This window comes from Chroicocephalus ridibundus, chromosome 2 (assembly GCF_963924245.1).
Source record: "Chroicocephalus ridibundus chromosome 2, bChrRid1.1, whole genome shotgun sequence".
NCBI classification, from domain to species: Eukaryota; Metazoa; Chordata; class Aves; order Charadriiformes; family Laridae; genus Chroicocephalus; species Chroicocephalus ridibundus.
Window position 1 is genome coordinate 74,057,712 of NC_086285.1, and position 14,839 is coordinate 74,072,550.

At 43.3% G+C, this 14,839-nt stretch overlaps 1 protein-coding gene across 4 annotated transcripts in view; it reads right to left on the minus strand.

The window, feature by feature from the left end:
* Positions 1-1,058: 1,058 nt before the first annotated feature.
* The window catches only part of HIVEP1 (HIVEP zinc finger 1), a 133,473-nt gene continuing 119,692 nt past the window's right edge, over positions 1,059-14,839 (minus strand). For 3 of the 4 annotated variants that reach the window (XM_063325912.1, XM_063325913.1, XM_063325914.1), the window contains exon 9: positions 10,374-12,172. In XM_063325912.1, the coding sequence (XP_063181982.1) occupies positions 10,994-12,172 (1,179 nt within the window). In that variant the 3' untranslated portion in view covers positions 10,374-10,993. Of the gene's footprint in view, positions 3,906-8,097; positions 8,206-10,373; positions 12,173-14,839 lie in introns of those variants that run through there. The other variant, XR_010069930.1, reaches the window with a different exon arrangement.

The following is a 14,839-nucleotide window of genomic DNA, read 5'->3' on the forward strand; positions in this document are numbered from 1 at the left end:
CCATATAGTCATCCTGCCTGACTTAATGAGCCATTCTCTTCAAAGACTTCACATTAACATGTTTATATATTTGTTTGCCTGGCTGGGTTCTTTACCAAGTGTGCCTTTGGTTCAGGTGCTCCCAGCAGACCGCTGCTCTGCCAGCCTGCAGGAAGCTCTCCATTCATTGCAGCTGCGTCCCCAAATTATGTTCTGCGACTTATTGCTTCTGGGGCAATTGCTCAACTGCAATAAGCAGGAACTTAGCATAAATCGGATGTTTTCCTACAGAACCCCTTAACACCATGCCTCAGAGAGGCTGGCATCGGTCTCATTCTTAGCAGTTTTGTTTCTGCAGTATTAGCTGAAGATCCCAGCAGGAGGATTACTTAAGTGTAGAGGCCAGGCTAAGATATCCCGCTAACCTAGGATGTAGCTAGGAAGGCTGATGTTAAAGATGCAGGGAGCACCAAGAGTTTCGGGGCATAGCCCTAAAAGAAGGGATGGACGGTAAGCTAATTTTATACAGTTTTCATTTTAAATAAGGGCTCCTGGCAAGCCAATGCTGTCCTTGCCAGAAAAGGGATGTCTGATCTGGTTTATTAACTCTGCGATAAAACCTGTTTTCAGCGTCAGGGTCATTTCAGTGACTGCTGCTACAAGATCCGCACCTGCAGGGCTTTTCTCCTCTCATTTGCCCCTCTGCTGGGTGAACTTGAGTTTTGACTGGGGTGGCAGCCGCAAGTACGCAGGCAGGGCAAGTGAGCCTGCCTACTGTTCCTACATTGTCAAAAGCTTCCTGTGAAATTGGATTAGCAGTTAAATGTTGTGTGACAAAGCTTTATGTTCCAGGTTTTGTAGATGTTCTCAAGAAAAAAAAAAAAAAATCACTTGTCAAACTCTTTCTGTATCGTTTGGGGACAATTACAGTATCGCCAGATTAATTACAGTGTTTCTACAATGCTCTCCTCTTATTCTACTATTAAAACACAGCAGAAATCAGAGTCTGTTTTGACCTTTATTCAGAGCCTCCTGTTAAAGTGACTTTCACAACAGAACCCAATTTGTCACATTTTATTTGTACTTTAATTTTATTATTAACAGATTAATGAAGCTGGTAATGGGTTTCCCGATGCTCCCTTTGGAAACGTGAACTGTGTCCCTTCCTTACATCAATCTGCTGTCAGCAGATGAAGTGCCTTTGCAAAATGCTATTAACTGTTACTAGAAGCAATTAGTCAAAATAGCAAGTCAGCTTCAAAAGGAGAGACTCCAGATTCCCTCAGTGCATTAGGAAAAGCGCATTAGTAGGATTTAGTCGTGCCAGCAGACACGAGCTTTAGGCCCTGCAGTAGGTGTCTGGGTTAATGACATGTAGAAATGCAAATGTATCGACTTTAATTTGCTTGAAGGAGCAATGCCAGGTTAAAAAAAAAAAAACACAAAAAACCACTTACCGGTGTCATTAACAGCAAGCCCCATCATGCCAGGAAAACCCATGCCTTAAAAATCCATGAGTCAAATCCTGGCCCTCCTGAAGGCAGTAGGAGGTTGCTCCTGACAACACTGAGGCCAGGCTTTGTCTTAATTTTCTGGCCCAAACAATTATTTTAAAAGTATTCTCCCTCACCCTCCAAAGCACCAAAGTCCAACTGCTTCCCAGACAGCTCCCTTTTTTATGCCAGTGCCAGAAAGTCACAAGATAATTCCTAGAGAGACGTGCACAAACCTAGATTGAGCTCTATTTCCCCCCAGTTTGGCACCATCATTATGCAGACAGCTTACAGTCTGGTCAGCACTCCAACATGGGGCTGACAAAAATTGCATTATCGTACACACACAAAACACAAAATGTGCTCAATAAATGGTCCCTAATAGGATGAAGTAGGAGTTTGAACTCTTTCAAGGCACTAGCTGGCACCTGGTTAAAAAGCCATGAGTCCTCTGCTGCCTCACCACTGCCCTGGATGAAGTGACAGCATCAGGTGAGGCAGAGGATCAGGTATAATATCCTACATGCCCAGCAGAGTTTCAACCACTCGTTCTGGCATCCTTACCTGCCACCTAAAACCTGCTTTCCAGATTGGACAGACCAGCAACTGCCCGCTCCTCTTTCTCTCGAATGTTGGAAAACGATGTTACCAGTCATTTGTGATGCATTGCTAATTACATGGTCCAACTAAAGGCAGAAGGTCACGAAAACAACAGAAATACCATAGATTATGAAAAATGAAAAGATTATCCATTTCTTCTCAGGACTGGACAATGAGGTTTCTGTCTCTATGCAGAAGGAGAATCTTTTTCATGTTATTTGGCCCTTCTTCCTTCAAACCCAGACCCGCCATCCTCGGATGGTTGCAGTGGCCCTGACAGCTGCCCCAACCAGGGACATTGCAGCGAGGGGCAAACTCTGGTCTGAGTTCACGTGCCTCTCACAACCGTGCCGCATGCTGATACGCCTACACCGGGGTTTTTTGGGGGGGCAGAGAACAACTCGGCATCAGACCTTGCTGACATTTTTCCTCGAAGAAAACATCAACAGCTGAACCCCACCTAAGGACTCGGACAAACTATAGTCTGGATTAAAAACAACACCCTTAATTCTCATTGATTAAGAATATGCGGATCTAATGATTTTGCTGAGTATTTGCAGAGTGTATTCCTGCTGGGTATTCTTCCCTCCATTGCCTTCCAGCGAGTGTTCACAGTGCGTAAGGTTAAAAGTGTTTCTTTTCGCCTCCAAGCACAGAGGCTAATACAAGAAAAGTGTAGGACTAAAAGCCCAATACAATCCACTCTAAGATGTAAGAGCAGCACATTTTGTCTTCCTTTTATATGAGCTTAATGACAGAAAAAGGACAGTCCTTTAGTCCTTCATTGAGCTATTTCCACTGACTGGAGGAACAACTTCTTGAAAAACACAATATATTGTTCAAACACTTCCATAAAAATGGTCTCTCCAACTATTTAAACACATTGTCTGTTGTCTTGGATCAAACACGGCTCTTACACTTAAACATAAGGATTAAAAAACACCCATTAAAAGGAGAGTTTAAAAATCTATTTTTAAAAAAAGTTCAGAATCTTAAAAGACTAATTATTTGTGCAATCTTCAAGATCAAAAGCTGCTGAAATGAAGACATGTCATGGTTTCAGCTTTAACTGCTTTATCAGATAAAACCTGCGTTCAAAGATTGTAAGGGGAGAAAAGACTACTCTCAGATAATCTAGTTTGACCTCACGACCTTAGGTTTTGGCACTTCACTGGTATAGAATCTTTTCAGTTGTTCGTATGGAAAAATGGAAAATCGAATAAAACCATCAAGAACACAACAGACTGCATAAACGTGAAAAAAACAGATCATGTGTTTTCATGTTCCTTTAATTTGCGTGTTTGTAGGCAAGGCTCAATACTTAAATGGATAGTACCAAGTGCTCCGCTGCGCAGTCGGTGCAGCTCTGCTGAAGCTTACGGATGTCATCTTCCATCAGATGAGGATCTAGCCTGAAGAGCTTCCAACTGCAAGGGAGAACTAAGTAAGTACAAAAGTGCAAATACTTCGAAAGGGTAATTTGTAGGAGATTCTGTGTAAACTAAATGATTTCCAAAGCCTCTCTTTTTTTTTTTCTCCTTTTTTTTTCCTGCCTGCTGTTTCTTTTATTGCTTAGGATTGTGTTCACCATGCCAATTTTCAGCAGGACAGGAGGGAGAAACTGGGATGCTTTTCTTTGTGTGTGTCTTTTCTAATATGTTTGAGCTGTCTGATGTCTTCATATCTAATACATTCTGGATCTTTGATCTGAGTTGGAGGATGTCTCAAGGAAGAACGATGATTCACAGGAAAACAGGATATCCACAGGGGAGCCAGTTACCCAGTCCAGCAGAATTAATCAGCATTAGGTGTGTGAGCTCTTGCTCTGTAACACTGTAAATAAGAAAGAGTCACAGATGATTATAGGTATGGGAATAAACAAAGAAAGAGAGAAACACAATTTAAACCCCTCAGTGTCAAAAACGGTTTCTGAATCACCCACTTGACTTGTTGGTGGAGCAAAACTCTCCGGTGTCCAGATGAAAACATGACTTCTGTTTTGCAAAGAGGCACTGTTTCAACATTTGCTTCTGTTCTGGCTCCTAGGTTGTTTTTGCAAACCAGGGACACACCTAATGCTGGGTAACAGGGCTGGAATACAGGACGCTGCCTTCCTGCGCCCGGACAAACCCAAGAGCCTGGTTACAGTGCAGTGCTCTCCCTGGCTTGCTCTGCCTTGCAGCCCAGTTTCTCTCTTTTTCCTTACACTCACATTTTCAGAGAAAAGCCCTTGTGGTTGCTTTGTATGAAGGACATGATCTCCCTGCACGCAAAGTCTGCCCGAGGCATGGAGAGCCATGCAGAACCAAGCTGCAGTGTTGCTAGGTCCTGTGGTGGACAGCCGGCTGCCAGAAGGGCAGCAGCTCAGGCCAGGGAGTTTTTCAGTGTTACCAGGAAGAGAGCTGTAGGGATTTTCTATTCAAAATTGATCCGTCAAAAATTTCTGTCAGAAGGTGCCTTTTAATCCTCCCTTTTGACAGAAAAGTCAAAACTTAATGTGCCTTGGTCATAAGGGACGGGAAGCGGGGGAAGTCTCAAGATGGTGGCTTTCCATTTGACCACCTAAGTTCTGGGTAGGGCCTGTTGATGGTGCCTAACTCCTTTTTCGAAATCTGCCCCTGCGCGAGGCCCAGCGCTGAGCACAATCCCTGCTGGCACACCATGGCCCTGTGCTCCTTGGGTGTGGGTGGAGGTTTGCGGTGGTGCTGCCTCTGCGCTGGTCCCTCACTGCGTGTGCAGGTCCAGCCATCACTCCTGCCTCGCACGGGCATCCGGGGGAACGCCAATCATGAAAGTGGTGCTTTCACAAGCACAAGCCCTGTGCTAACGAGAGGGCTGCGAACTCACTTCCATGGCTGCATACGGAGCAGTGAGCTGATGGGGTGGGGAAGAACTCTTAGTGGCCAACCATTTTATTAGAGAGCTGCTGTATACGAGATGCACCTGTATCACCGATGTCAAATAATGTTTTGTTTCGCAGAAGGAGGAATCCTATTTAGGTACCAACACCAAAGCACCTTAGATGTGAATGACCTGCAACTGGTTTCCATGGAACTTCTAAAGCCCCAGAGGGATGTTGTAACCACATAACAACAAAAAGAGGAAATGCTAGGGGTATTTGACTACAAACAGCCTGCAGTTGGCCTGTTTTTAGCACAAATGCCTCACGCATGGTAATGGATTTCAAATACGTTAAAGAGTACAGCCACAAAACCAAACAGGCCTTAACATTTGACCTTATTGGGGAAAACAAGCCTACTATTACCAGAGAAAACTAAGCATGCCGAGCTAATTGACTCATCTTAGGACAAGTCTTGTGTCCATGACTGAACTGTAGGAATGTAAAGCCTTGCCATCATTCAGCCAGCATGGTTTCCTCAGATCTCACACGGAATATCTGAAAATCACCATCCACCTCCTAACATTTTCAACATTTTGAGTACTCTGGCCAGTACAGAGAGCAGATGCGGAGGGACAAACATAACACCAGCAACATCTTTGCCATAAGGGGTTGTTTTTTGATTCAGCATTTCTGGGATGAAACACGAACACCAAATCAATTAATTACATGCTATTACATTCTTGTTGCTGTTTGCTCATCCACCCACGGACATTCCACATAAAATTACCTAATAATAAATTTGAAGTATTTTAAAGTAGCTTGTTTTTATCCTAAGCCAGTAATAGAGTTAGCAATCCAGTGTCTAGACCTAAGACAGCGGTCTCATCCTCAAAGATGTAAGCCATAAATGGTTCCTGTGTGGTTTAAGTCTCAGGTATTTTATGTATCATTAAAAATGGCCATCCGTAGGTGCCGAGACTGCTTGTAAGGTGCTCCTTACAAAATTCCTTAAGACATGGAAAGACAATTCTAGACACATTTTTTTAAGACATTCATAATTTAACATTCCTAACTAGAGACTGACCACAAGACCGACCATCACCTAAAATGGATGAACACCTATCGTTCGTATTATAAACCGTGAAAGCAAGGTAAGGACTCCCTGCTATGAGATGTAACTGGTCTCAGAGGATCTTTCAAAAGCAACAGCAGCAGTGGCCTGTCAGATAAATCAGCGGAAGGCTACCTTGAGCAAGCACTTTTACTTGTACATTGTTTGGTTTCCCTGGCTTTTGGCAAGTCACTTGTGCTAAAACTCAGCATTTTTTATTCAGATTTGATGAAACCATCCCCATGTTAAACATATGTTTGAAAAGCAGTTTACAGGTTTAAACTAAAGTGTTTATAAACTGTTAGTGAGGATTATCTTGCAAAAAATGAGGACTTCTGGAATAAGCTGTATAGTGACAAATTCATTTTATATTCTGTTTAATATACATGTCAGTAAACTCGAGGCCTGATAAATCTGTTTATTAAGAACCCATACAGAATGTTTAGCTAAGTGTAAAGCATGGTATGTCTTTGTTTTATGGTATTTCTTTGTTTTTTGGGGTGGGCCAGAATGCGTTCAGCCTAAGTACGTACGTTGTCTGAAATGAAACACATGTGATGTGCATTTGACTTTGCTTGTATGCAAAACACTGCTGTCAGACTTTTGGGCAGGGGACTGGCAGATATGGACCAATTGTGGGCTACTCTAGCCTCAGGGCATAATTTATGGAGCAAAAGTGTGAACAGCAGCAGTAATCAATGCAGGGCAGAGCATACCCGAACCTAGTAAGTTTGTTTTATTTCAGCTATGGCCCAGAAGTTGAGTCGCGTCTGGGGTTGTAATGCTACAGATCAAGAAATCTGAGAGCAGGTGCAGTAAAAGTGGCTGTCTCTGGTTTAGGTCTTGTGCTAAGAAGCGACAGGTAGGTCATGCTGTAGTTTATTAAAGCCCACACGGGGAATGTAGACACATTTAATAGAGTCCACATTCCAAAACCGATATTGTTATATGGAGAGCAGGGGAACACGCCGCCTTCAAAATCAGATACCCACATCACCAGCGAACAGCACGTATTGCAATGAGAAATCAATCGAGATCTGAGTTGAAAGAGAAGAGCTACAGGCTACTTGTTGATTCTTTTTCTAGTGAGGGCTTTTGGCAGATAACAGGGAAGCATCTGCGTGGGTCTCCCAGAAGCTGACCATGCCATGTCCTTACTGTAGCTGTATTTGTACTCAGCCTTTAGCTAGCACCTGCTTGCACCCTCTTCACGAGTATAGGTTGTGGGAAGATGCCAGACTCTGCCTGGGTGCACTGAGGAGCAACACTTGCCCTGGCCTTTTAATGTTTAAACAGCTGTGCTGGATTTGCCAGAGGGTGTCTGACGGAGTTGTCAAAAATTGATCCCTGAGTAAACAGGCCCGGTGCTATTTACTCCAATTCAGCTGTGATAATTTACACCATCTGAAGAGCCGCCTAATCCTGCACTGACAAAATCTCTGAGGTGTTTGCTGTTGACTTGAACAGAAGGATTCTTTGGCAAGGGGAGCGCAATTTCCCCACCACTAATGACTCAGGACAAGACAGTAAAGATACCACGCAATTTAAAACAAAAGGAATTAATTCAGAATGAAAGCAAAATCACTAACACAGTGGTCACAGGCTTGCGCCGATGCAGGCCACCCATGTACACTGACACATAGTACAGATGTTGGTTACATGCATGATTAAAATGAAAGTGCTAGACCCTAATGGAGGAGAGGTATGGAGTTTAACCTTCGCTCAGGTCTGGTCACACTCCTAGTTTGTTGTGGGGTTTGTTTTTTTTTTTCCAGTTGCACAAGTTGTAGAGGCACCTCAAGTAATATCCATTTGGAAACATGCTAGAGGGACGGGAAACAATATAATGTTCAGGACCACAAACATCTATCTTCCAGAAAAGTGTGATTTCCTCCCAATTCCATTTGAGCAAGGTTAGATATATCTGCAACTACCCGCTAATGTTTTCATTGGTAGTGGAGATCCTCCTTCAAGTACGGCTTGTGCTTTGCCTGGCAGTGTGAAGATTGCTCACTATCAATCAGTACTCATTCTCTTGGTCCTTTCTCTCTATTGCCCTGCTATTAACTTACCAAATGACACATGTCTTAACATTCCTCTTTATGACATATCTGTTGTCTTGTCATTCTTATTCTCCAAGATACTGCTTCCACCTCTTCACCCTGATGTCTTCAAAACACCTAGAACAGAAAAGAGACACAGGTAGTTTGGCTGATTCACCAGGTGAATTTTCTGTTAAATTAATGACTTCCTCGAATTAATTCTTAGAATATGAGCACACCACCAATTGCTAGTCAAGTAAATATTTAAGATGTATATAGAGTAAATCTCTGGAGTTTCTAAACGGTTATTAAAATCAGGACTTCGGGGCACGTGAAACAGCAATTTCTTACTCCCTGCTTCCTTATAAAACTCAGAGAAATGGTAATACTTGTGATGGCATTCAAAATTTTGGAGATAGTTTTACTTTGCTGTAAACCTATTTGATCCAGTCGTCGTGGTTTTTGTCATGCTGTAGACAAACATGCTCAAATTAATTAGCATAGTTCTAATTTACTGGTAAGCGTCCATTTTAAAGATGCTAAAACTGATGCAAAATTTCTTGAGTTCATTAACTACAAGCCTTCACCTGATTATACTACCAAAAATTTCGGGCTCTCAAAGTGTATGTAATGCAGCAATGATTTGGGTTTTTTTAGCTTTGGCTGGTTCAGGTAATTTCACATTTGGTATAAATGATAACGATGTAAGACACGTTGACATCACTACATGTTTATAAAAAGAACATACAAATGCACAGCTGACGTTTTACACAGCGGTTGCACGTAAGACACTCACAAATTTGAAGTCCGTCGCTGTGGGGTGCCGAGTACTCTCAACTCTCATTAAATTCAGTGCGAGTTGAGAGTGCTTCGTGGTTCAGGTGCTCGGGCCCTCAGCGAGGCTCTGCACAGTAAGGAATTATACCAACATTCACGTCTGAGCTGAGAGTGATTTCTCCTTTCTAGTACGTGCGTTCCTAATTGCTGGATTAGTACAATTGGCTGATAATCACAGTAATATAAATGATTTTCTAGTACTGAAGTGCTCATTCTGAAAGTTAATAAAGCTCACTCGACATCGCCTACAGTTTTACAACACACTGTAATGGAATAATGTAATGAGTACAATGTGAGTATAGTACAAAAGCCGAAGTAAAGTTAAAAATGGATCTAGGATAGTGCTGTTCTTGAATACGAGCAGTACAAGGTATGAATTACTTCTTTGAGCTGGGTACAGGAGTTAATCTGTGAACAACGCAGCCCAGCTCACATTCAGGTTCACTCTTGATTTTTTTTTCTCCAAGATTCGCTTCCTACCCGTTTCTTCCAGTTGTTTTATATGTGTCTCAACCTTGTTATTTCCATAAAGGTGATCATGACTTAAATTTACATCTTCCAGTTTTCTACTGGAATGTGGTTGTTAAAATGGTTTTATAAACTTCTGTAAGAATGTGATGTAAAGACACAGCAGCAAACCAACTCTATTTAAAAATTACAGCACGAATCCCAGGCCAATTTGAAACTTTCAGAAACGTGTAGCCCTGTGACGTGTAAGACTTATCTCCTGCAGTAGTTGAACACCTTAAAAATTTATTGGTAACTTTAAATTGTTTTCACTATGTGCAAATAATTTCATTATTCTGGGATCCATACACGTCTTGTATCCCATAATGACGAGTTTGTTGATATAAGGGCACATTAATTCTATGTGTAAGACTTATAGTCCCTTTTTTTCCCCTGCATGAATAAGACAAGGCCGTATTTAGGGAGAAATTGGCTTTGTCTACCTGAAAATGAAGATCATGTGAAATGCAGTCTCATAAGAAGTTGATGGTAATTGGTAATGCCAAATCCTCATTACAGCAGTACCATTTTCACCAACTGTATGGCGGATTTTGTAATTAAGAACACACAAAGAATTATTCCTTTCTTGCGTAACAACATTTTAATGTCAATAAAAAGTGGTTTTATAGTTCAAGATTACAAATAAAAAAATATTTCATCTTGACCCTTTTGCTATTTTCCCTCAGGGAAGTCTTCAAATGTTAGTTAGGAAGTGTTAAAAACACGAGGTGGATGGATGCTCGCTCTACAAAAAGCTGAAGGACTCCCTCCCCACTTTGCCATCGCCGGATGTTTTGAAACGGAAGGTTTTGCTCCAAGAGAGCCTGAAGAGCGTCTGCTTTCTCTCGTGGCAGGTGAAACCACGTGGGCATACACCACCACCGGATCCTTTCAAGCTGAACGCAGCTGGAAGGGTACTAAAAGGAAGGAGTCAAGCGCCTCTCCGACTACCGGGGCTGCATCAAGAAGGCACAACATAAGCAATGGTAAAGTCAGTAAACAAAATTTTACTGTAATATTTCATAACACAGATACTGTATTTCTCTTTTAAGTGTAAAGCTACCGTCTTACACAAGAAAGATGGACAGACCCTTTTCCAAGACTAATATGGATACAATAAATATGGAGTTTTACATACTAGATCTGTACACAGAAACTTTGTCCCACAGCCATAAAAATTTACATTTAACAGTGCAACATATAATTTAATCCTTTATTTATCTGACATAGGATGTTTACTTACTAAACACAAGCAACTACCTGGTTTTAATATACATATTTTATATATATATATTTTATATATATATATTCAACAATCTGTACAGGTTTCTAAACATAAAACTCCAAAAAGGCACAATCGTCTATACAACATGTACAAAAATGGCTGGAGCTGACAAGAAACAACAATTATTGGTCAAGAGTTCATGATTGCACGAAGATTAGTAATGGGTTTGTGTCAGAAAAATGTGCTTTAAGGAAAGGGAGGTTTGCAAAGAAACCTGTAAGTGTTATAAAAAAACCAAAACAAAACGAAACAAAAAAAAAACAACCCAAAAAATAAAAACACAATGAAAAACAAAAACTAGGTTGCTATTACAAGTCTATCCTCATCGTCACTGCTGCCATCGCTAAACTGCACCGTGTTTTGCCGCCGGGGCAAGGCGGCTGGCCTGTGTACCTGTCTGTCCGGGGAAACAGTTCGGTGGACCGGGGAGGACTTGGTTAACGCCTCGGGATTCGCCTTGGAGCGGGGCTCTGCCGGGGCGGCCCTCTTCACTGGGAGGGAAGGGACATCGCGCTTTGGCTTGGCCGGGTTCGCCAGGTCAGTCTTTTCAGGATCCGCTTTCCCCGGGCTGTCGGTCAGCGGTGGGGCGGGCTCGGGATGGCTCTTCCCACCGTACCGCTGAGGAGGAGGAGGAGGAGGAGGAGGAGGAGACGGAGAAGCGGCCCTGCCGGCCTGGCCGACCTCGGCAGTGGGGAAGCCAATGGGTGCTGGCTCCAGCTGGGCCTCGCTGCCTGAGGCGGGCACCTCGGAGGCTCCTTGCCCCTCGGTGCCCAGGGGGCTGACGGAGGGGATGAGGGTGGGCAGGGCGATGTTCAGTATCTGCAAGCTGGGAATGTGGGCCTGCGGGCTGGGGCTGCCCTGCGGGGCCGCGCCAGCCGCCAAAACCTGGAGGCCCACGGCGTTGAGGGTAATTCCCGGAGGCCGCATCTGCGGGGCGATGTTTGCGTTCGCCAGGCCCAAGATGTTTACCGTCTCCATGCCCAGCGGCGGCAGAGGATGCAGGCTGGGCGCCCCGAGGCCCTGGATGCCCGGCACGCTCACCTGGCCGATGGGAATGCAGGGCACGACGCTGTTCACCTCGGCGATTCCCACGGGATTGGGGGCGGCGGCAGCGCCGGCGGCCGGGCCGCCCGTCTCGCCGAGGGCGCTGGTAGTTCTGTGGATCACGCTCACGGCAGGGATAGTGAGCTGCACCGGCCCCGCCTGGATGGGAACGAAGGTGGAGTAGGTGGCCAGGCCGGCGGGGACCACCTGAATCCCCCCGAGCGGTGCCGGCGTGCCATAGGGTGCCTTGGCTTGCCGCTGGGAATGGAGGGGGAGGTGGCTGAAGAGGTGAGTCTGGGGAGCCCTCAGCTCGGTGGCCTGCTGCGGGCACCCGGCCAGCTTCTCCTCTGGGATTTCGGCGTAGGAGGACGGCGCTGTCGTCGGCATGCTGCGGTCCACCGGCGAGGAGGGGGAGCTGACGGAGGGCGTGCTCTGGGAAAGAACAACACAGGCGTGTTAGTGCGACGGCCGCCGCTATCCTCGGGTGAAATGAAAACGCAAGGTAGCTGGGAGTGCTTCCCACAGCGCCTTTTAAGAAAAAACAACATCAAACTGGTTCACAGTATATACTGCCCAGCTCGAACAATGAACTAATTTCCTTCCTTTCTTTTTTCAACTCCTTCCTCGCCCACTAATTGAATTTTCCTCTCCTAATTATCCTTGGCTAATTTGTCTTGAGCACTAGTACTCGAAAACATTGCTGAATATCCTTTGTATGTGTTTTCTAAAGAGCGAGAAGGCTTTGGAGAACTGTTTTCTGTGGAAATCACCTCAGGCAAGAAGGTTAAATAAGCATAAGATGGCATTTTTGATGCACTGGGTTCCTCTCCTGGAGCCATTACAGCCTCCGGCAGACAGAGGCAGCATCACAGCATGTTTTTCTGTAGGTGCTTCTTATGTGGAAGATGGGCAATAAGCAATTAGAAGAGATGGATGACAACTACGGCGCCCACAGAAGCAGAGGTGATGGGCGGATACTGGAGTGAGACGTGGGACCCACATTCTGCTGCCGCCTCAGCTCGCTGTGATTTAGTGCTCAAACCTGGCCCGACAATCATATTTATATGCTCCCTTTTCTTCTCATATAGCCTGTGTTACTGTCCAAGGCTGGCAACTCCTTTCCTAAAAACTCCTAAAAGGAGAAGTCTTAAACTGCAATTTCATTCTCGTCGTATCTTTTAGTTTTAGGCATATTCATAACACATAGAGTGGTAGAGCCTTATTTAGTTTATATAGTCCTAAATGGTAATTCTGTGGTTTTGGCCAAACTCTCAAGAAATCTCTAGAGCAGGCACAAAACCGAAACCCAAACAGAAATGCTTTGGAAAACTGCTGGTAGAAAACGTATTGCTTAAAACAGAATATGATTTACTGACACTGCAGTGCTGACCAGTCTAAATGGGAAGATGGGTGTGAGAACGAAGACAACATCTTTCTCAGAATTAAGTCCTGCCTGACACCTCACAAGAAATCCTGATAACGGGTATGGATGCTTTCGAATGAACATACAGCATTCCTGAGCTGTCTTGACCCCTTGTCTCGATTGCAAGAAGTGGGATCCACAGCCACTCACAATAGGAAAAGAACGTAGATTAACCATCAGGCACACGGTTGCCACTTCTTTTGGTCTGGGAAAGGAGGCAGTCTGGAAAGGAATTACTGCCTTGTATTACTTACATGCCTTTTTTGAAAATATATCAATGTAGACAATTATTAGAGCTATATTAATGAAGACCTTTCAACATTTTTAATCGTGTGAATATTTTCTTCAGGCTTCAGTGGCTCTGTTCAATGAAGGAATAAACTCAAGTCAACTGACTTTCTGCTATCTATTGGCAACAACTGAAACCCCAAATCCAAATATTAAGATCCTACCCCTTTTGTGGCAGGTATATACAGTGATCAGAGACCACTACATTTTATTATCTGTCATACCACAAAATCGCACCAATTTACATTTGTCATACAGACTCCAGTTCTTAAAAGCAGGAATTAACCTGTATCAAACAATGAAAAGCAGCAATAATTTTTACTGTTTTTCCTCATCAATAGTTCACTATCTTAAATTTTGTAAAAAATACAGATTGTAGTACAGATTTTCAAAGAAAAAACAAGCCACTAAGTACTTAAACTAGAATGAATTCTTTACTTGCTGTTTATGCTTTTGAAAATTTCCTGCTGCTTATTTTTCTATAACTGTATGCATATAAGTTTTGTAAATATTGCATTCATCACAGAGAAGGCAGTAATTACTCCTTTATTTAAACTACGTTTTGCATCACATTTTTCTGAGCATTATTCTGGAAAGTTCTAATGCCTTTACGGTCTGCAGTAAGAATTCAAAACTTCTAAGAGAAATCCTTAGGGTCAATCATGTATGTGACTTGTATCATCTCCATTACAGTCCATTAAAATATTGCTGAATTGTAAAAGGCTTAACACCTGCCAGTTCCCCTCTGTGATTTCCTCAGCGGAGTTTTAAAGACAATAGTCGTCAAAATTACTGAACGCTCCTGCTGCCTTCCATGCAGATTGACCTCATCTTTCTGCATGCTCTGGAGAGCCATGTGTCTAGAACAGACGTGGGCAAAACTGATCCTTTCCTGATGAAAATGTTCTTTCAGGTTGGAGAAAAAAAAGAGAGCACTGAGAACTCAGGTCTCAGTTCTGCGCTTGTCTCTCCTTTTGTTACTGTGCAAGGGCAATCTCCTGGTTTCCTTGAACATCTGGTGCTCTTTCTAATTCTACTACCAAGCATATTTGGAGGAGAGATAAGCAATTGCACAATTTTGTTATAGTGATAAAGCAAAAACCTTTGGGACTAGATTAATTTCCCTTGGGAATTACCAACGATTCTATCGTCATATTTCAGAGTAAAATGGCTTCTGAATCCTATCACTTTCCTCTGAAAACTTCATAACCACCACCATATGTTCATTCTGCATATCTGTTATATCCCTTCTTATTTGAAATACAATCTACCAGCTCCAAACTTCAGCTGAAATGACCATACTACAATTAATCCTTTCAGGGAGACTACAATCAAAACTAAGAGTTTGACAGTGTTCCTACATCATCGTTGTTTCTAGAGTCCTACAC